General features: G+C 46.7%; 1 protein-coding gene across 1 annotated transcript in view; it reads right to left on the reverse strand.

Annotated features, from left to right (window-relative positions):
- The window catches only part of LOC146194618 (chymotrypsinogen A-like), a 52,565-nt gene that overhangs the window by 4,367 nt on the left and 25,920 nt on the right, over positions 1-22,278 (reverse strand). Inside the window, exon 4 of the mRNA XM_084597470.1 lies at positions 114-249. Within this exon, the coding sequence (XP_084453596.1) occupies positions 114-249 (136 nt within the window). The remainder of the gene's footprint in view (positions 1-113; positions 250-22,278) is intronic.

Here is a 22,278-nt window from a genome sequence, read left to right on the forward strand (position 1 = left end):
TTCGTTTTTTAATTCACGAACTAAAATAAAATACCCCTCTACAGATTATAGTTAGTGCTCAGAAACGAAGCGATTGATTGCAAAAAGCTCCCAAATCTGGATGCAGCAGTCACCTTTGAAACGTCCCCAGCCAGTCACGTAGACATCAGTGTTTTCAGGAAGCTCGTGCATGGCCTTTGGCAGGCACACTGGAGCAATTCTTCGTGTGAAATTTACCGCCTCCTTCAGGGTTAGGACAGCGATATCATTCTGAAAGACAGTAAAATGCGATAGCCCAAACTTGACAAGAAACTGCGGCATTTACGAAAGCTTCTAACGCGAATCCTTGCTCTTCAAGCAGGTCCACGGTTTCACATGTGACCAGTTTTGCAGACATGGCATTTCATTAGGCGACTATGTAATGGACAAATGAGTATTAGTAACATGACATGGCTTGGAAATGCCTGAACTACTTTCTAATAATAGGAACCCGTAGTTTGGCGAGCAACTACTTCAACGAGTTTCGATTTTTCGTAGTAATATAAGAGTAGCTCTAACTTACCGTGATGACTTCCCCAACCTCGCTTTCGAATTCGAGTAGTTTTTGCAGCGTGTTTAGGGATGTACTTCAGCATTAACAACATGACGAATTTCACTGCTTTTAGTTGAGATAAACAGCGATGAAATTTAAAAACCGCGAGTACATCGTTAAAGGCGCAAAAAGCCGTCCACAAGCCATTGACGCCAAGAAACGCATAGGTAAACTTTTTGTTGTCTATCAAGGTAAAGAATTATGGTAATGACCGAAATGATTGAATAGAAAGTAGAAGCAAAAATAACCACATTACGCCGGTGGCAGGGAAGCCCAAAACTCCAATTATTTCACGTCCGGTTTTACACTCAGCGATGCCGCCAGCTGCTCATACAGTTGTGTTTTTTTCTTTTCCTTGGTAGTCAATTATCTTAACGGCCATTATTAATCTTATTTCATATTATGTAACGTACGAAAAATCACCTAGGCCTTACTTGGTGCCAGTTGGCTATTGGTTTCATTTCCTTTTGTTTTTGACATTTTCTATGTTCATCTTACTAGACTAGGCCTACGGCTTCCAAATGGCAACAGAGCATTCGAGCGTTGGAAGTTTTTATGTCATTTGCTGAGTAGAATGCGCCAGCGTCGTTTTAATTAACGTTGTAGCGTCAGAATTAGGCTCAGTTCCAAGAAAATACCAAGTCGTCGTTGTCGGCATTGGCGTTTCGTGCAACAAATTGCGGGCATGGCACTGGTAGGCAATAACAGACAGCTGTCACGACCAAGCACCACTTCTGAGCATGCTCTAAAGAACGGGTACAGCCTTAAAGAGGTGAAGAGAAAATTGAGCAAAAGTCTGATGTGTTGGCTGTAAGATAAGGCGGGCAATGTAATCACAAATATGGACACGATAGTCAAAGTGGTTGAGGAGTTCATACTGATCTCTACAGTAGCTAAAATAGTCAGGACAGTAATGAGACAGGCGGTAGAGAAAGTAGTCAGGCGTTCCACCAGTGACGAAGGACGAGGTTAAGAAAGGTTTAGAAGCTATGAAAAGGGGGAAAGCAGCTAGGAAGGATCAGCTTGTAGCGACTCGCGTGACATGCGTCCGGCACGTGCCGAAGAGAAGGAAGCAGCGCCGGCACGAGAGCTTAAGAACGCTCGCGACCTTCGCCTCGGCCGGACGCTGCCGTCGTCACCTCTTCAGCTTCTCCTCAAATAAATGTGGCCGCGGTCGCCCCTGCCTGGCGATCTCTTCAAGGTAATTACAGTTTTGTTGAAACACTGGTAAGGAAAGGGGGGGGGGGGGTATATCATGCTAAAAAACTGGCCACCCTGTACACGCGGTGCCTGGTGTCTTCGACGGCAGCGTAAACATAGAAGAACGCTAAAGGTATCTTAATTCATTAAAAAGGGGACGCTAAGAACTTGAAAACTTACTGACCAGACAGATTACTGTCTGCTATATATAAGGTGTTTAATAGGGTACTCGCTAATAGAATCAGGGCAATCTTAGACTTCAGTCAAGCAAAGCATCAAGCAGGTTTTCGGAAAGAGTACTCTACTACCAATCATATCCATACCATCAACTAGGTAACCGAAAAATGCTTGGAATATAGCGAGTCTATATACATAGTATCCATTGATTATGAAAAAAAAAAAACATTTGAATCTGTAGAAACCTCGACAGGCATAGATGCATTGCGAAATCGGGGTGTAGACGAGCCGTGTACTGGAAGAGATCTATAGCGGCTGCACAGCAACCATACGTCTGCATAAAGAAAGGAAAAAAGTCTCCATAAAAAAAGGTGTTAGGCAAGGAAACACAACCTTTTTTTTTTTTTTTGTACGCAAGCTTGCTATAAGGCATATTATAGAAAATCATGCAGATGGTTTTCCGTGAGGAACCGGAGCAGGCTCCCGTTCTTGGCGTTGTCGGTGAGCCATTTAGAAAAGTCCTCTTCCCTTGTTGTGGTTAGTCCCACTTCGCGCAGAATATGTGTCCTTGATGCCCTTGAGGTGCAGCGGTGGCGTAGCGGTAGAACGTCCGCCTCGCATGCAAGAGGACCGGGGTTCAAATCCTGGTGCCGCGCAATTCTCCATCGGATGAAAGAAAAAAAAAATCCGCGTGTTGATGGAATTGCGTAAACAGGTTTGGGGTGCGACCTGATGCCGGTGAACACCTCCGGCAACGCACTCCCTCACCAGAACAGGAGTTGGCCACCCTGGTGCAGCAATTGGCCGCAACCTCCTATGATAAGCTGCATAAAACCCCGGCCCTCAGTCAGCAGCGGCTGTGGAACAACTGACCACTGTGGCGGTCAGACCTGTGACGCAGCAGGGGGTGCTAAGAAAGCCTGGCTCCGCTGGACAGGCCGCCATTGGAAACTGACCCTGGCAACGTTTAATGCTAGAACTATAGCTAGTGAAGCTAGCTTAGCAGTGCTGTTAGAGGAACTAGATGGCATGTAATGGGATGTCATAGGGCTTAGTGAGGTTAGGAGGCCGAATGAGGCATATACTGTACTGAAAGATGGGCATGTACTGTGTTATCGAGGTTTACCAGAGAGGCGACAACTAGGTGTAGGTTTCCTTGTCAATAAGTATATAGCGGGTAATATAGATGAATTCTATAGTATTAATGAGAGGGTTGCAGGCATCGTAATTAGGCTTAATAAGCGGTATAAACTGAAGGTTGTACAGGCCTATGCACCTACATGTAGTTATGATGACCAGGCAGTTGAAAGCTTCTATGAAGATGTAGAATCGGCAATGCGAAAAGTAAAGATGCAGTATACTGTTCTAATGGGCGATTTCAATGCCAAGGTAAGGAAAAAACAGGCAGGAGACAAGGCAGTAGGTGACTATGGCATTGGTTCTAGGTATAGCAGGGGGGAGTTACTAGTTGAGTTTGCAGAGCGCAATAACTTACGAATCATGAATACCTTATTCAGCAAACGGAAGAACCGGAAATGGATATGGAAAAGTCCTAACGGAGAGACTAAAAATGAAATCGACTTCATAATGTGTTCAACCCCCGCCATTATGCAAGATGTAGAGGTAATCGGGAAAGTGCGATGCAGTGACCACAGGATGGTGAGGTTCCGAATTAGCCTAAATCTGAAGAAGGAACGCAACAAATTAGTAAGAAAGAAACCCATCAACGAATTAGCGGTGAGGGGGAGGGCAGAAGAGTTCAGGATCTCGCTACAGAATAGGTTTTCAGCTCTAACTGAGGATGGCGACATTACCCTAGAGGCAAGGAACAATAATTTCAGAGATGTCATTACTGAGTGCGCCGTAGAAGTAGGCGGTAGGATAGTTAGAGAGGGTACCGGCAAGCTGTCTAAGGAGACGAAAGATTTGATTAAGAAACGCCAGAGTATGAAAGCTTCCAATCCAACAGACCAGATCGAATTGGCCGAGATATCAAAGCTAATCAATATGCGCAAGGTGGCCGATATTAGGAAGTATAACATGGAGAAAATTGAGAATGCTGTAAAGAACGGGGGAAGCCTTAAAGCGGTAAAGAAGAAATTGGGCATAGGCAAAAACCAGATTATGCGATAAGGCACAAGGCGGGCAACGTCATCACTAATATGGAAAAGATAGTCAAAGTAGCCGAAGAGTTCTATACAGATCCCTACAGTGGCCAAAGTAGTCAGGACCGTAATGAGATTGGCGGTAGGGAAAAACAGTCAGACGTTCCACCAGTGACGAAGGACGAGGTCAAGAAAGCACTAGAAACTATGAAAAGGGGGAAATCAGCTGGAGAGGATCAGATAACTACAGATTTGCTGCAGGACGGGGGGGGGGGGGGGGATATCGTGCTAGAAAACCTGGCCACCCTGTATACGCAGTGCCTGGTGTCATCGACGGTACCGGAACCATGGAAGAATGCAAACATTATCCTCATTCACAAGAAAGGGGACTCTAAGGACCTTAAAAATTACAGACCAATCAGCTTACTGTCTGTTACGTATAAGGTATTTACTAAGGTAATCGCTAATAGAGTCAGGACAACCTTAGACTGCAAACAAACAAAGGATCAAGCAGGGTTTCGGAAACGGTACTCTACTATAGATCATATCCATACCATCAATCAGGTGATAGAAAAATGCTCGGAATATAACCAGCCCTTATACATAGCATTCATTGATTACGAAAAAGTATTTGACTCAGATGAACCCTCGGTGGTGATGCAGGCATTGCGAAATCAGGGGGTAGACGAGCCATACGTGAAAGTGCTGGAAGATATATATAGCGGCTGCACAGCAACACAATTTTGTTACTTTCTGCACAAAGAAAGTAACAAAATTCCCATAAAGAAAGGTGTTAGGCAAGGAGACGCAATCTCCCCAGTACTATTCACAGCTTGTTTAGAGGAAGTATTCAGAGACTTGGAGTGGGAGCAGTTAAGGATAAGGGTAGATGGAGAATACCTCAGTAATCTGCGATTTGCTGATGACATTGCCTTGCTAAGCAACTCGGCGGATGAACTGCAAATAATGATTGATGCCCTAGACAGGAAAAGTAGAAAGGTAGGCTTGAAAATCATTATGCAGAAGACTAAGGTAATGTTCAACAGCCTCGGAAGTAACAGCAGTTTACATTAGGTAGCGAAATACTGGAAGTAGTAGGCGAGTATGTCTACTTAGGACAGGTAGTAACCGCAGATCCGGACCACGAAAAGGAAATAACAAGAAGAATACGATTGGGATGGAGCGCATTTGGCAAGCACTCGCAGATTATGACTAGCAGCTTACCGGTATCGCTCAAGAGGGAAGTATACAACAGTTGCATCTTGCCTGTACTCACCTATGGGGCTGAAACTTGGAGGCTAACCAAGAGAGTTCTACTTAAGTTGAGGACAACGCAGAGGGCTATGGAACGAAAAATGGTAGGAGTAACATTAAGAGATAGAAAGCGTGCAGAGTGGGTCAGAGAAATAACTCAAGTTACCGACATTCTAGTAGAAATTAAGGAGAAGAAATGGACATGGGCAGGACATGTAGTGCGAAGAGAGGATAACCGATGGTCGCTGAGGGTAACAAACTGGATTCCAAGGGAAGGAAAGCGTAGCAGGGGGCGGCAGAAAGTTAGGTGGGCGGATGAGATTAAGAAGCTCGCAGGGGTCAAGTGGATGCAGCTAGCACAGAACCGGGTTAAGTGGAGAAATATGGGAGAGGCCTTCGCCCTGCAGTGGGTATAATCAGGCTGATGATGATGATGATGCCCTTGTCCCTGCACAAGTTTATAGCAGGTGGAGAACATCCACTTCTGCAGCTGGTGTGGAACACGTCGGGCATGTGGTTGGTCCGATGACTGCTTGAGATTCCCATCGGCATGTTACCGACGGGGTAAGGGCCGCCCCAGCTCTTATCCTTCTAAGGGAAACCTCCTCCAATCTCGTTAGGTTACGAGGGAGTGGGAATGTACACGGGGGAATGAGGGCACGTGTACTTTTCCTTAAAGAGGTGCTAAGGTGGGAACAGCTGAGCGGGCATCAAAAGGGAGACTGGTGGGGGGCGCATTAGTGTTTGGAACTTCGTGTGTGAGGTGGTCAACTTTTCTCTGCTCACCGTTCTCAGTGTTCTGTTGTGTCCAATGTATCTGGATGCTTATCTTTGTTTTTTTATTGAGTGCGTAGATTTTCTTGGTAACCCATAGCGTCTTCGACACTTTCTTCAGTTGTTTTATGGCGGCTAAGGAGTTTGTATAGATGTGGCCTTCTGTTATGGAATCTATTTTATTTATGGCCTCCATAGCATCGCGGATTGCACAGAGTTCCATCACAAGCGGGTCCGGGTATTCTGAAATATATTCTTTATGTACCTTTAGTTCGCTGTGTGTTGGACTAGTAGCTGCTCTTCTACCGCCATTTTCTATAATTGATGCGTCCGTATATGCAATGCAGTTACCTGGAAGTGCATCAACCAGAGGTCGAGATGTCAGTTTTTCTTCGCGGCGAAGCCGGTGGTCTTGTTTGTCGTAATAGTCGTGAATTCCCATGGAGGGGGGTCAGCCATTGGTGGTGTTTGAACTGCCACTTCGCTGTACAATGATGCCTTGGGCGTAACGTACTTTCGCTTCATATCCCTTGTTTCCTCTCTTTGTTCGAATTATTCTGTCAACTTATTTATCTGTGCAAACTCTTGGAGAATAGGGACAGGGGTAAGTTCTGGTAAGGTCGTGATAGTGCGCATTGCGTTTCTATTTATTGTTTCCAATTTCGCCCACTGCCGCCTCATGAGTTTTTGAAATTGGGCCTGGTATAGTATCCTCGGCTGTAACACCGATTGTACAAGACGTCTTGCCATGACCGCTCGAGCTCCTCCTCTAGACGAAATGAATTTTATCAAGTTTAGGGAAGTCGCAGCTACATTTTCACCTTATGAAGCCATTGTGTCCCTTTGCCGGATTTGTGAATTTCTAGGCCAAGAACTCTCAACTCGTCCACCTATTCCAATGCCTGATTTCCAATCTTTAAAGTGACTCTTCGCGTTGCCAATTGTTTTCTTCCATTCTTGTTGGCAACATGAATGTAACTGGACTTTTCAGGCGACAATTCCAGACCTGCATCTTGGACGTACTCATCTATGGTATTTAAAGCCTCTTGCAGATACCGATTCTGTCTCTGAAGTGGGTTATGAACAGACCAAATCGTGACATAATCTGCGTACATCATGAATCGCAATTCTGGTATTTTAGCTAATTTCCACGCCAATGGGATAAGTGCGATATTAAATAGTAAAGGTGCTAACACTGACTCTTGTGGCACGCCTCTGTTCGAGGTGTAATTGCCAATTTGTTTTCCGTTTATCCGGATAGAAAACGTCCTGTCCTTAAGCAGATGATATACTGCTTTTATGGCCTGCAAGGGAATGCCTATATATTCCATGTTGCTAAGAATCTTGGCATGTAACACTTGTTTGTATGCCTTCGCCACGTCGGTAGCCACTACAGTGCGCACTAGGTGGCTATAAGGCGACACGCGTATGACCTCTTCAGCGAGCATAGACAGTCCATTTTCTGTGCCAAGGTTTGTTCGGAACCCAATTTGTCGAGCATTATATTTTTATTACTTTTCAACCACCATGACAGGCGGGTGGCTATCATCTTTTCATAAATCTTGCAAATTGTTGGTGTTAGCGAACGAGATATGCCGCAAAGATTCTAGGCTTGTGGGAGGTTTCCCAGTCTTTGGTATTGTTACCACCACCGAGTGTTTCCAGCCGAGTGGAATATCTCCTCCTTGCTATACCTGATTTACCACATCGAACAAGCTGTCAACTGCGGCTCCTTCTAAATTCTTGAAGACTTCATACGGAATATCGTCATGTCCAGGCGCAGTTTTACCATTCGCTTCTTCTTTAGTAGCCAATAACTCCAATTTGGTTAATGGTAATGTTATTTCTGTTTTATCAACCGCATCCACTGTCGGTGAAGGCGCTGGATAATGTGCGCGGTTCGCGAAGAACAGGGCAGCAGCTTGATCTGAAAACTCAACTGGTGTAAGCTGTATTGCGAGTCTGATACTTTCTGCATGATCTTCAACCGTCCGCCTCTGTTGCATTCCATGGAAAGTTCTCCAGAGGGCCTTGTTAGTCGTTCCTTGAGCCCAAACGACTGCACCACTCATCCCATCTCCTATTAGCCAGCTGTTTTTCATATCGGCGTGCCTGTGCCGTCACTCTGCTCACCTCAATGTTTCTTTGCACATCTTCAGGATGGCGACCAGCCTGTATCTCGGCCCGTTTTCGGCGTGCCCAAAGTCTTAGTAGGTGCAGGTCGGGAGTTGGTTGATCTTCGTTCACTGTAGTTGTAATTGTGTGATCCTTGAGTACCGTTTGAAGGGTGGTAACAAGAGTATTCGGGCTAACTGAAAGTGTTCGAGTACCCTGCCACGCATCTAATTCCGCCTGCCATTGTGGTGCACCAGAGCCCTTCCACCACGTCACGTCTGGTGAGCGTGTTTGTGTTGCGACTCCTGGATGATTTAGCAATGTAAATTCCATTTCTGTGACGGCAGTATGAACTTGATCACCCCTTTTAGAGTCATAATCATATCCCCATATGGTGCGTTAAAACCGCCACCGATTAGTATCGCAATTCCAGGGTATGAATGGCGAATATGCTTAACCCATGCAAGATTAAGTACTGTGTTTCTTGGCCGAGCGTACACTGACACAAATATAAGGGGCGTTTTGTTTGGACGCGTGAGTACAGCAACTACTTCCTGCTGAGTGTTGCACCACTTGCTCAAGTCAAGTGGCGTTTGGGGAATATTGGCCCTAATATAGATGGCAGCTTTTCCTGGTGTTTCGGCCCCTGCTCGCGCTCGTTTGTCAGGGATAGAAGGACACTGGTACTCTATATATCCTGTTATTGAATATAACCTATTGTGCTCCTGTATCGAGAACGCCCATGAATGCAGTTTGCCGTACAATAATTTTGTCTTTGTTTCCCCAACTTTATTAGAGAGCCCTCTGCAGTTTTATTGTGCAATCTGTTGCCACTTGTTTCGGCTACTTCTATCCATGATGCAAGCTGCTTTGAATGAGGTGTGTCAGTTGCGTAAGTGTGTCCAGTACCCCCTTCCAAATAGGTGTGTTATTGGCAGGTTTACAATTCGGAGCATCCACTAACCTTGCTGTCGTACTGCCTGCAAGCGTTTCTTTGTTTTTCTGAGCTCTCCTTTCGGCGTTGGGCTATACGTGCTTTCTTTTGTCGCAGCTGTGGAAGTTTGGGCTGAAAGCATCGCAATTTCTTTTTGAATTGCGTCCTGCTGGCTTGTGCAGTCTTTAAGGTCCGGAAAATTATCAGCAGTGAATGCCACTGTGCTCTGTTTTGTGCGTCGTCCATTCTTTAGCGTAGACGCAAAGGATGCACTGTTCTGTGCAACCACCTCAACAGGCTCTTCTTCTTCAGGCGGGTCATCAAACAGCTCTTCGGCCAGAGCTGCAAATTTGTTTTTAACCAATAGCGGTGCACATTGTTTATGTCGTCCAGCCCTTGTTAACTCGAGCTTTCGCTTTTTTGTCGGACACTGAGAGGAAGTGATATCGTGTTCATCAGATTTGCATAGGACGCATTTGAATTTCGCTTCTCCAGATTCAGTTATGTATTCGGGGTTAACTCCATATGGACAAAATGTCTGCAGATGGCCTTTTCTGTAGCACCTGTAACAGTGCACCGGTCTAGGTTTGTGCGTTTTGGGTCGCATTATGCGGCCGTTGTAGTAAAATCTGTCTGGTAGAGTATCTGGTCCCTGTAATGTGGTCAGAAAAGTGCCTCTGTTCCCCAAACGACGTGCGGCTAACACAGTATGTGTTCCTGATATGAGGTCTCTGGCCACCGTCTCCGGGGAATCTTGTAGTCTAGGTCATAGATGACACATCGCTGAGTGTTAGGACCAGACGCAAAATACGTCAGGACAGGAAGATAGTCCTCTGTCGTGATTGGAAACTGCGTTACGGTGGTCATTTTGCGTGCATCCTCAAGGGTGGCTAAATGTACTGTGACAGTATTAGATGCCCTGTGGCTTACAAACCCCTGGTAACCTGTGGTACCAAGCGCTGCGTCTATTACTCTCTGCATTGTTCTGGTGGGTATCTTCGTGATATCAAACTGAACTGTTGGTCTGATATGCACTCTGAAGGATTGCTGCAAGGCTGGTGTTGGATAAGCAGAAGCTAGCTTATCAGGGGCGGCCCTTACATTCTTTGCCGGTGGTGCGTTGACTGGCGGCCCAGGTAGTTTGACCAGCCGGGGTGTCCGTTGAGAAGTGTTAGTGACGACGTCCTGTTGCACATTCATAGCCTGATGTGTACCGTTTAGCTCGGGTAGCGGCCCGAGCGTTGTCCTGTTATTCGAAGTAATGTCTACGTTGCTCTGTGGCCAAGTGCTAGCTCCAGGTGAAGGCTCGTTACCGCAGCCTGCCGTAGTGCTTGCAGAAGTCACAGCGACTACCGGAAGGTCCATTGGCGTCCCCGTGCTTGCCATCTTATCAGAGCTGAGGCTCCACGGAGCCGCAGTAGGCATAGCAGCAAGGCCGCGTCGGCATTCTGCAGCTCCTACCCGGAGGGCTGCGTCCTTAGCGATCTTCTTGCCACGCACGGGTTGTTTGGCCTTGCCTTTATGCTCTTCTTGAAGAGGTTGATGGCTGCTGTGTGGGCACGGACTACAGAAGTACTTCGAAATCTTACTGGACACGATGTAGCCACGGTGCTCAGCGACACGTCTTCTTCTCTTCAAAACAGGATCTCCACTGTACTATTCAAAGCTTGCTTAGATGAAGTATTCATAGACTTGAAACGGCTGACTTCTTCAAAATGCGTCTTATATGGTGATGATACCACAATCTTCACTTCAGACAAATTCGTATCGACTGTAGTTAGCAATCTTAACAAGGGCATGGCTCATATTTCAAACTGGTGTGAACTTAATATGCTTCAGATTAATCCTTCAAATACTTCTTTCCTTTTATTCACCTCAAGCCAGATAACTATTGCCTCCCCACCGTGTATTCGAATTGGCCAGCATATAATTACACCAAACGATTACTGCATCTACTTGGGCGTGAAGTTAGATTCACATTTAAAATTTCATCTGCATATTGCCCACGTCAAAACTAAACTAGCATCAGAGCACGAGCCTTCTTTTCACATTCTACACTGATGTCTTTGTATTATGCATTCATACATTCCCACATCACCTACGCCATTGTAGCCTGGGGAAACACTTATAACGCGCATTTAATTTCTCTAAAAACGATTCAAAATCGGGCACTTAGAATAATTACTTACACCTTCAATGACTCTAGAGCTAAGCATTTACTTCATAGTCATGGAATCCTGGCAGTCGCTGAACTCGTTAAATACAACCTATGCACATTCTTCTATAAGTTACTAAACGACAAACTTCCAGTATCACTTATGCCACAAATTTCACTAATAAATGATAACAAAACGTGATTCGCAAGAAACAAAAATTCATTACTTCCTAGATTTAAACAAATTATGGGAAACAAATCATTCATTTTTCTGCTATCATGGTCTGGAACGCGTTACCATCCATCGTCAAATCCCTTAACAAAAACAGATTTGCATCCGAGGTTAAACGGTTTTTTACAACCGAAAACTGATACTGAATAATGACTGTTATCAGCTTTGCGTGGTATCTATTTTTATGTGGTTTAACATGTTCAAAGTCTGTGCTGTCATGCCTTTCTATGCAAATATTTTATTACTGTTTGATTTGGTGTTTAACTTGCTTGCTCAGTTTGTTTTTTGCTGCAAAATAATGTAATTTTTATTATCGACCTATTTATTGTCTACGTTCAATTTATATTACTGTGAATTATTGCTGTCTTGTATATTATTCTTTATCTGTCACTTATCGGAAGTCTCGATACAGTCACTGACTCTTGGATCTGACTGTACTGAACGGATATAATAAAATTGAATTGAATTTAATCGAGAATACCTCATAATCAGCGATTCGCTGATGACATTGCAGTGCTTAAACTAACTGAGGGGATGAACTGCAAATAATGATTGATGACCTAGACAGGAATAGCAGAAAGGTTGCTCGGAATATCAATATTGTGAAAGAAGGCTAGGTTGAGACGGCAAGGTCGTGACGGCAAGGCCAGCGATGCCTTGTCTAGCGTTTTAATCCGATGACAAAACCCAGGCGCGTGCCGGAGCCGGCGCCGCGGGACGATGATGATGGTATGCACAAATGAAATAGGAAGATCATGGCATGTACAAATTAAAGAACATCCACGGAAGGCTCACACAATCTGCCCAAGGGGTCGGAAGCGGCCACCCTGGCCGCTCCTAACCGATTCATCGCGGCGCACAAACGGCTTCAAGCGAGACACGTGAATAATTTCAGCTCCACGGTGGCGTCGATCAGCTAGGGGAACAACAGGCGTCACTTCGTAGTTCACTGGGGAAGTTTGGCTTATGACCTCATAGGGACCTACGTAGCGCTGGTGGAATTTGTCACTAAGGCCAGGGGTGCGCAATGGTGTATAAAGCAGTACTTCGTCACCAGGACAAAAAGAGACCACTCGATGTGTAGAATCATAGCGAGTCTTGCGGTCTTCCTGGCATGCTGCCGTGTCGAGGCGGGCAAGATGACGGCATCTGGCCACACGAGATACAAAATGGGTAGGTACTGATGTGGAGTAGTAGGGCGTAGAGAAGAAGGAAGCGTCGAGAATTGTAGTGGAAGGACGGCCATAAACAAGGAAAAATGGAGAGTAACCGGTAGTTCGCTGTACTGCTGTAAAATAGGCGAATGTGACGAATGGTAAAATAGTGTCCCAATTTCGATGATCTGGTGTGATGTACATCGATATTATGTCCGACAATGTGCGATGAAATCGCTCAGTCAGACCGTTAGTCTGGGGATGGTAGCTTGAGGTTGAGGAGGTGCATGACGCGTGAAGAACTTCGGCAACGACGTTCGATAAGAAGGCTGTACCGCGGTCACTTAGGAGCACTCGAGGAGCGCCATGACGCAATACAATTGATCGCAAAAAGAGATTTGCTACTTCGACAGCGGCACCAGTCGATACGGATGCTGTCTCAGCGTAGCGTGTGAGGTGGTCGACAGCTGTTATAATCCAGTGGTTACCCCCATCGGAGAGAGGTAGGGGACAATATAAGTCGATGCCGACTACGTCGAATGGCGTGGCGGGACAAGGAAGAGGTTGTAGAAGGCCAGCGGGTGAAGAAGTCAGCCGTTTGCGACGTTGGCACAGGTGGCAGGATGCGACGTATTTGGCAACGGTGGAAGATAAGCCAGGCCAAAAGAATCGTTTTCTCACGTGGTCGTAGGTTTAGTCAAAACCAAGGTGACCTGCAGTAGCGTCATCGTAGAGAGCCGCCAGTATACGTGGGCGAAGCACACACGGCACGACTGGGATCCAGCGAGTTTCATCAGGGCAGTACACGTAGCGGAGCAGGATGCCATCTTCGAGGTTGAAATCGCGAAGCTGTCGGCGAAGCCTAGCATTGGGCGGGTCCGAAGCGCCGATAAGGCGGTCGATGATAGGACGGCAGTAGGCATCGGCTAATTGCTGTGAATGGAGAGCGTGCTTGTTCTCAGAGTCGTCAAAACAAACGGTTGTGATATACGTCGGGCAAAGAGATGGTCGGCTCTGGTCAGAGGTGGAAATGCATTGGGAAGAAAAACAGCAAGTTGATTCCGAAAGGGGACAGAGAGAGAGAGAGTGTCGGCGTCTTGGTGTTGGCGACCAGATTTATAAGTGACGTCGAAATGATATTCTTGCAGGCGTAGAATCCAGCGGCCAAGTCCGCCTGTCAAATTTTTGATTTTAGACAACCAGCAAAGAGCATGGTGGTCGATCACAACTGTGAAGTGCCGACCGCATAGGTAAGGGCGAAAATTGCGGACAGCCCAGACGACGGCAAGGCACTCCTGCTCGGTAATGGTGTAGTTTTTCTCAGCTGTAGTCAGCGTCCGACTGGCGAAGGCAATCACTTTCTCACGCGATGTTGCATCACGCTGCAGAAGTAAAGCGCCAAGACCGTGACCACTGGCATCGGTGTGCAGGATAGTTGGAGCGCTGTCACTGAAGTGGCCAAGAACAGGATCTGATGTGAGGGCGTGTTTTAGGTCATTAGAAGCAGTTTCGCACTCTTCAGTCCACACGAAAGGGCTGCGTGCTTTAAGTCGCTCATAAAGTGGTGCAGCAATAGTTCCAAACTGCCTTATAAAACGCCGGAAATAAGACGCGAGGCCGAGGAAACTGCGGAAATCTGTAGTCCGTTGTGGACGAGGAAAGTTCAAGACCGCGATGATTTTTTCAGGATCTGGACGAATACCGTCATGGCTGATCAGATGTCCCAATATTCTAATTTCTTTCTGTGAAAAGTGGCACTTCTTGGTGTTGAGCTGAAGGCCTGCCGAAGCGAGACAGGTGAGGACTTCATGCAGGCGCGTGAGATGGTCCTTAAAGGTTGCCGAAAAGATAACAATGTCGTCCAAGTAACACAAACAGGTTCTCTATTTTAGGGCCCGAAGCACAGTATCGATCATTCTTTCAAATGTCACTGGTGCATTACAAATTCCGAAAGGCATAACATTAAACTCGTAAAGGCCATCGGGTGTTGCGAAAGCAGTTTTTTTCTTTGTCGTCCTCGTGCGTAGGTATTTGCCAATAACCTGAGTGGAGGTCCAAGGTCGAGAAATATTCGGAGCCTTGGAGAGAGTCAAGGGCGTCATCAATTCGAGGCATCGGATATACATCTTTGCGGGTAATTTTGTTGATTGCGCGATAATCAACACAAAAGCGTATCGAGCCGTCCTTGTTTTTACCTAGCACTACTGGGAGGACCACGGGCTTGTTGAGGGACGAATTATATTGCGATGGAGCATGTCACTTACATTTTTTTCAATTACTTTTCGTTCAGAGAGGGAAACCCGATAAGGCCGTCGGCGAACGATACAGTTACCTTCAGTAGTGATGCGATGGTGCGCAACACTAGTCCGTCCCAGTGGTGTGGAAGTCGCATCAAAAATGACTTTCTGGTGTTGAAGCAATGTCAGCAGGTCTTGGCGTTGGTTCGGCGTGAGTTTAGGATTAATAGTCTTTGCGAGAACAGAAAGAGAGACGTCTGACGAAACACGTTGCTGAGGCGGAGGCTCGGTGAGAACCATCAGGAAAAAAGGTTGAACATCCACCATGCAATGCAGAGAAGTTCCTTTTGGGAGCACGAGGGATTCACGTGAAGTGTTAGTGGCCACTACTGTCGCTGAGCCGTTGTGGAACCGGACAATATTTGACGGGAAGGCGATGCCGCGTGCAAGATGACTATATGATGGTGCTATGAGTACGTCCCCGTCAGTGATGTAGTCAGAAACAACAGTAAGCAGTTTTTCGCACTGAGGAGGCAAAACAGTATCAGCGGCGGCAACGAGGGGATGATGTCGTTCAGAAAAGTCAGATGAAAAATCGCTGTCTGTCATATGGATAACACGGTCACCACAAGAAATTAACGCTGAAGCGGTTGACAAAAAATCCCATCCAAAAATCATCAGATGCGCACAAGGTGTGAGCACAGCAACCTGCACAAGATGGCGGATGCCGTCGATAACAACTCGTACGGTGCACTTCGCTGAAGGGCGCAAAGGGACGTCATTGGCTCCACGGAGTTCAGGCCCATCATATGGTGTTGTCACTTTTCGCAAACGGTAGCACAAATCAGAATGAATGACAGAAATTACAGCCCCTGTATCAATCAAAGCTTCGACCGGTAAACCTTCAGCAATAACAGCAATCACGTTATACGGGCGATCAGGAGGACTTTTAATAAGTTCGCAGAGTGCAGTTTGACCTCCGGAAACTGCAACACTTAGTTTTCCGGATGGCGGACAGGGAGAGCGGTTGTGGGGCAGAGAGGGGAAATTGAGCGGCGGTATGGGGATGTGGACCAGCGTCGGGATACATGGTTTCCACGAGGCTCAGAGGAAGATACTGGAGGTGGGGAGGATCGTCGAGGTGGGCTTGGAATAAACCGGCGTTGATAATATGACGTTGAAGGCATGTCAGTTTCAAAGGTGTTGTAACCACGGCGCTCGTTCTGAAGGCGGCGACGACAGAAGCGGGATATATGTGCTCTAATACCACTATAATAGCAGACTGGTCGAGAGGGACGCCAAGGTGCGTAATAGGGTGGTGTAGGTTGAGCCATCGCCATTGCATTGACGTGATTGTAGGTTGGTGCCAGTAGGGGCGGGGGAACCAAAGAAGGGGGCGGGATGCAGCGACGTGCGCGTAGATCGGCGCTGGGCGGATTGCAGTAGGTTCGGATGTCATAGGGTGCCTGATGGTTGCTAACTCTTCTTTACTCATGTTGCGGAGAACGGCGTCATTAGAAGGTGCGGAAGAATGATCGCACCCATGTAGACAGAAAGGATTGAGGGCTTGGAGCTCCTCGTGGATGACTGCTGGAATCATTGCCCGCAGATCAAGGTCAGCAGAGGTCGGACCAGTCGCGAAGCCAGGCTGTAATCGAGAGGACTGCAGCTGGTCGAGGCGTTGACAGGTCGTAATAATTGAATCAACGCTTGAGGGATTCTGGGCAACTAAGGTGTGATAAGCCATAGAATTGATCCCTTTTAAGACGTGGTGCACAGGTTGAGGTTCGGTCATGGTGGAACTAATGCGCCGACAAAGTGCAAGAACAGCCTCTATGTAAGACGCTTATGATTCATCGGGGACTTGAAGGCGGGAATCGAGCTTGTTTCTCGCAATCTCAGTCCTAACTGCTGGGTCGGCGAAGTATTGCCGGAACTGCTGCTTGAAAGTGGTCCAGTTAGTAGTGCGGGGTTCGCGATTAATGAACCAGTTTCTGGCGACCTCAATGAGATAGAACGAAACGTTGAGGAATTTTAAAGCATCGTCCCACCGGTTATAGGCACTGCAGCGTTCATATGTGTCGAGACAGTCATCGACGTCTTCGTCGCGACGACCAGCAAACAGCGGCGGGTCGCGTTGACGTGTGGGCAGAGTTGGAGGCGTCGGTGCAGCCGAGGTAGAGGGTTGGGCCGGGTCGGGATTGCTCTCGGTGGACATGATTATGGTGGCAGTTGCCAAACGGCGACCGGAACGTAGTTCCAGCGAGAGGCAGGGCCCAAGGCAGCAAGGGGATCAAATTAGACATCCACCACTTGTGAAAGAAGGCTAGGTTGAGACGGCAAGGTCGAGACGGCAAGGCCAGCGATGCCTTGTCTAGCGTTCCAATCCGATGACAAAACCCAGGCGCGCGCCGAAGCCGGCGCAGCGGGACGATGATGATGGTATGTACAAATGGAAGAGGAAGATCATGGCATGTACAAATTAACGAACATCCACAGAAGGATCACATAATACAGAACATTAATGTAATGTTCAACAGCCTCAGGAAGGAACAGCAGTTCACAATAGATAGCGAAGCACTGGAAGGAGTAGGCGAATATGTCTGCTAAGGAGAGGTAGCAACCGCAGAACCAGACCATGAAAGTGAAATAACTAGGAATATAAGTTTGGAATGTTGCAGAGCGGTGACGTAGCTGTAGAACATCCGCCTCGCATGCAAGAGGACCGGGGCTCGAATCCCGGTGCAGCGCAATTCTCCACCAGATTAAAAAAAAATCCGCGTGTTGATGAAATTGCATAAGCAGGTTTGGGGTGCAATCTGATTCCGGTGAACACCTCCGGCAACGAACACCCTCACCAGGAGTCGGCCACCCTGGTGCAATAATTGGCTGTAATCTTTTTTTTTTTTTTTTTTTTGTACGCAAACTTGCCATAAGACATATTAAATAAACTCATGTAAATGGTTTTCCGTGAGGAACCGGAGCAGGCTCCCGCTCTTAGCGTTGTCGGTGAGCCATTTAGAAAAGTCATCTTCCCTTGTTGTGGTTAGACCCACTTCGCGCAGAATCTTTGTCCTTGATTCCCTTGTCCCTGCACAAGTCCATAGCAGGTGACGAACATCCACTTCTGCAGCTGGTGTGGAACACTTTGGGCATGTTGTTGGTCCGATTTCAGCTTGCGATTCCCATCGGCATTTTACCGACGGGGTAAGGGCCGCCCCAGCTCTTATCCTTCTAAGGGAAACCTCCTCCAATCTCGTTAAGTTACGAGGGAGTGGGAATGTACACGGGGGAATGAGGGCACGTGTACTTTTCCTTAAAGAGGATGCTAAAATGGAAACAGCGGAGCGGGCATCGAAAGGGAGCCTGGTGGGGGGCGCATTAGTGTGTGGAACTTCGTGTGTGAGGTGGTCAACTTTTCTCTGCTCAGCGTTCTCAGCATTGTCTTGTGTCCAATGTATCTGGATGCTTATCTTTGTTTTTTTATTGAGTGCGTGGATTTCCTGGGTAACAAATAGCGTCTTCGTCACTTTCTTTAGTTGTTTTATGGCGGCTAAGGAGTCTGTATAGATGTGGGCTTCTGTTATCGAATCTATTTTATTTATGGCCTCCATAGCATCGCGGATTGCATAGAGTTCCATCACAAGCGGGTCCGGGTATTCTAAAAGATATTCTTTATGTACCTTTAGTTCGCTGTGTGTTGGACTAGTAGCTGCTGTTCTACCGCCATTTTCTATAATTGATGCGTCCGTATATGCAATTAAGGTACCTGGAAGTGCATCAACCAGAGGTCGAGATGCCAGCTTTTCTTTGCGACGAAGCCGAGTGGTCTTGTTTGTCGTGATAGTAGTGAATTCCCAAGGAGGGGGGTCAGCCATTGGTGGTGTTCGAACTGCCACTTCGTTGTACAAGGATGCTATGGGCGTAACGTACTTTCGCTTCATATCCCTTGTTGCCTCTCGTTGCTCAATTAATTCTGTCAACGTATTTATCTGTGCAAACTCTTGGAGAATAGGGATAGGGGTAAGTTTTGGTAAGGCCGTGATAGTGCGCATTGCGTTTCTATTTATTGTTTCCAATTTTGCCCATTGCCGCCTCGTGAGTCTTTGGAATTGGGCCTGGTATAGTATCCTCGGCTGTAACACTGATTGTACAAGACGTTTTGCCATGTCCGCTCGAGCTCCTCCTCCCCTAGACGAAATGCGTTTTATCAAGTTTAAGGAAGTCGCAGCTACTTTTTTCACTTTATGAAGCCATTGTGTTCCTTTGCCGGATTTGTGAATTTCTAGGCCAAGAACTCTCAACTCGTCCACCTCTTCCAGTGCCTGATTTCCAATCTTTAGGGAGACTCTTTGCGTTGCCAATTGTTTTCTTCCATTCTTGTTGGCAACATGAATGTAACTGGACTTTTGAGGTGATAATTCCAGGCCTGCACTTTGCACGTACTCATCTATGGTATTTAAAGCCTCTTGCAGATGCCGAATCTGTCTGTCAATTTGTTTATGAACAGACCAAATCGTGACATCATCTGCGTATATCATGAACCCCACTTCTGGTATTTTAGCTAATTTCCACGCCAATGGGATCAGTGCGATATTAAATAATAAAGGTGCTAACACTGACCCTTGTGGCACGCCTCTGTTCGAGGTGTAATTGCCAATTTGTTTTCCGTTTATCCGGATAGAAAACGTCCTGTCCTTAAGCAGATTATGTACTGTTTTTATGACCTGCAAGGGAATGCCCATACATTCCATGTTGCTAAGAATCTTGGCATGTAACACGTTGTCGTATGCCTTCGCCATGTCGGTAGCCACTACAGTGCGCACTAGGTGGCTATAAGGCGACACGTGTATGACCTCTTCAGCGAGCACAGCCAGTCCATTTTCTGTCCCAAGGTTTGTTCGGAACCCAATTTGTCGAGCATGGTATTTTTTATTACTTTCCAACCACCATGACAGGCGGGTGGCTATCATCTTTTCATAGATTTTGCAAATTGTGGGTGTTAGCGAGATAGGCCGCAAAGATTCTAGACTTGTGGGAGGTTTCCCAGCCTTTGGTATTGTTACCACCACCGAGTGTTTCCAGCCGAGTGGAATGTCTCCTCCTTGCCATACCTCATTTACCACATCCAACAAGCCGTCAACTGCGGCTCCTTCTAAATTCTTGAATACTTCATAAGGAATATCGTCATGTCCAGGCGCAGTTTTACCATTCGCTTCTTCTATAGCAGCCAATAACTCCAATTTTGTAAATGGTAATGTTATTCCTGTTTTATCAACCGCCACCACTGTCGGTGAAGGCGCCGGATAATGTGCGTGGTTCGGGAAGAAAAGGGCAGCAGCCTGATCTGCAAACTCTTCTGGTGTAAGCTGTAATGCGAGTCTAATACTTTCTGCATGATCTTTAACCTGCCGCCTCTTTTCCATGCCATGGAAAGTCCTCCAGAGGGCCTTGTTATTCGTTCCTGAGCCCAAACGACTGCACCACTCATCCCATCTCCTATGAGCCAGCTGTTTTTCATATCGGCGTGCCTGTGCCGTCACTCTGTTTACCTCAATTCTTCTTTGCACGTCTTCAGGATGGCGACCAGCCTGTATCTCGGCCCGCTTTCGGCGTGCCCAAAGTTTTAGTACGTGCAGGTCGGGAGTTGGCTGATCTTCGTTCACTGTAGTTGTAATGGTGTGATCCTTGAGTACCTTTTGAAGGGTAGTAACGAGAGTATTCGGGCTAACTGAATGCGTTCGAGTATCCTGCTGTACACCATCCCAATGTGTAACAGACGCTTTCTTTCGAATTTTCTTCATATGTCCCAAATTAAGACCAATACCAATGGGGACATGATCACTACCCCACGCATCTAATTCCGCCTGCCATAGTGGTGCACCAGGGCCCTTCCACCACGTCAAGTCTGGTGAGCGTGTTTGTGTTGCAGGTAGTGTTGCGACTCCTGGATGATTTAGCAGTGTAAATTCCATTTCTGTGAAGGCAGTATGAACTTGATCACCCCTTTTAGAATCATAATCATATCCCCATACGGTGTGCGGAGCGTTAAAATCTCCACCGATTAGTATCGCAATTCCAGGGTATGAATGGCGAATATGCTTAACCCATCCAAGATTAAGCACTGTGTTTCTTGGCCTAGCGTACATGGACACTAATATAAGGGGCGTTTTGTTCGGACGCGTGAGTACAGCAACTACTTCCTGCTGAGTGTTGCACCACTTGCTCAAGTCAAGTGGCGTTTGGGGAATGTTGGCCCTAATGTAAACGGCAGCTTTTCCTGGTGTTTCGGCCTCTGCTCTTGCTCGTTTATCAGGGATAGAAGGACAATGGTACCCTATATATCCTGTTATTGAATATAACCTATTGTGCTCCTGTATCCAGAACGCCCATGATTGTAGCTTACCGTACAATAATTTTGTATTTATTTCCCCAACTTTATTACAGAGCCCTCTGCAGTTCCATTGTGTAATCTGTTGCCACTTGTTTCGGCTACTTCTATCCATGATGTAAGCTGCTCTGAATGAGGTGTGTCAGTTGCGTAAGCGTGTCCAGTACCGCCTTCCAAATAGGTATGTTATCGGCAGGTTTACAATTCGGAGCATCCACTAACCTTGCTGTCGTACTGCCTGCAAGCGTTTCTTTCTGTTTTTCTGAGCTCTCCTTTCGTCGTTGCGCTATATGTGCTTTCTTTTGTCGCAGCTGTGCAATTTGTGCTGAAAGCATCGCAATTTCTTTTTCTATTGCATCCTGCTGGCTTGTGCAGTCTTTAAGGTCCGGAAAATCATCAGTAGTGAATGCCACTGTGCTCCGTTTTGTGCGTCGTCCATGTTTTAGCGTAGAAGCAAAAGATGCACTGTTCTGTGCAACCACCTCAACAGGCTCTTCTTCTTCTAGCGGGTCATCAAACAGCTCTTCGGCTGTTTGATGACCCGCTAGAAGAAGAAGAAGAAATCTGTTTTTAACCATTAACGGTGCATATTGTTTATGTCGTCCAGCCCTTGCTAACTCGAGCTTTCGCTTTTTTGTCGGACACTGAGATGAAGTGATATCGTGATCATCAGATTTGCATAGGCCGCATTTGAATTTCGCTTCTCCAGATTCAGTTATGTATTCGGGGTTGCGGGTTATGTATTGCAGAAATTTTGTCCATATGGACAAAATTTCTGCATATGACCTTCTCTGTAGCACCTGTAACAGTGAACCGGTCTAGGTTTGTACGTTTTGGGTCGCACTATGCGGCCATTGTAGTAGAATCTGTCCGGAAGAGTATCTGGTCCCTGTAATGTGATGAGAAAAGTGCCTCTGTTCCCCATACGACGTGCGGCTAACACAGTATGTGTTCCTGATATTAGGTCTCTGGCCACCGT

This window comes from Amblyomma maculatum, chromosome 3 (assembly GCF_055883805.1).
Source record: "Amblyomma maculatum isolate TAMU_Amacu chromosome 3, ASM5588380v1, whole genome shotgun sequence".
NCBI lineage: Eukaryota > Metazoa > Arthropoda > Arachnida > Ixodida > Ixodidae > Amblyomma > Amblyomma maculatum.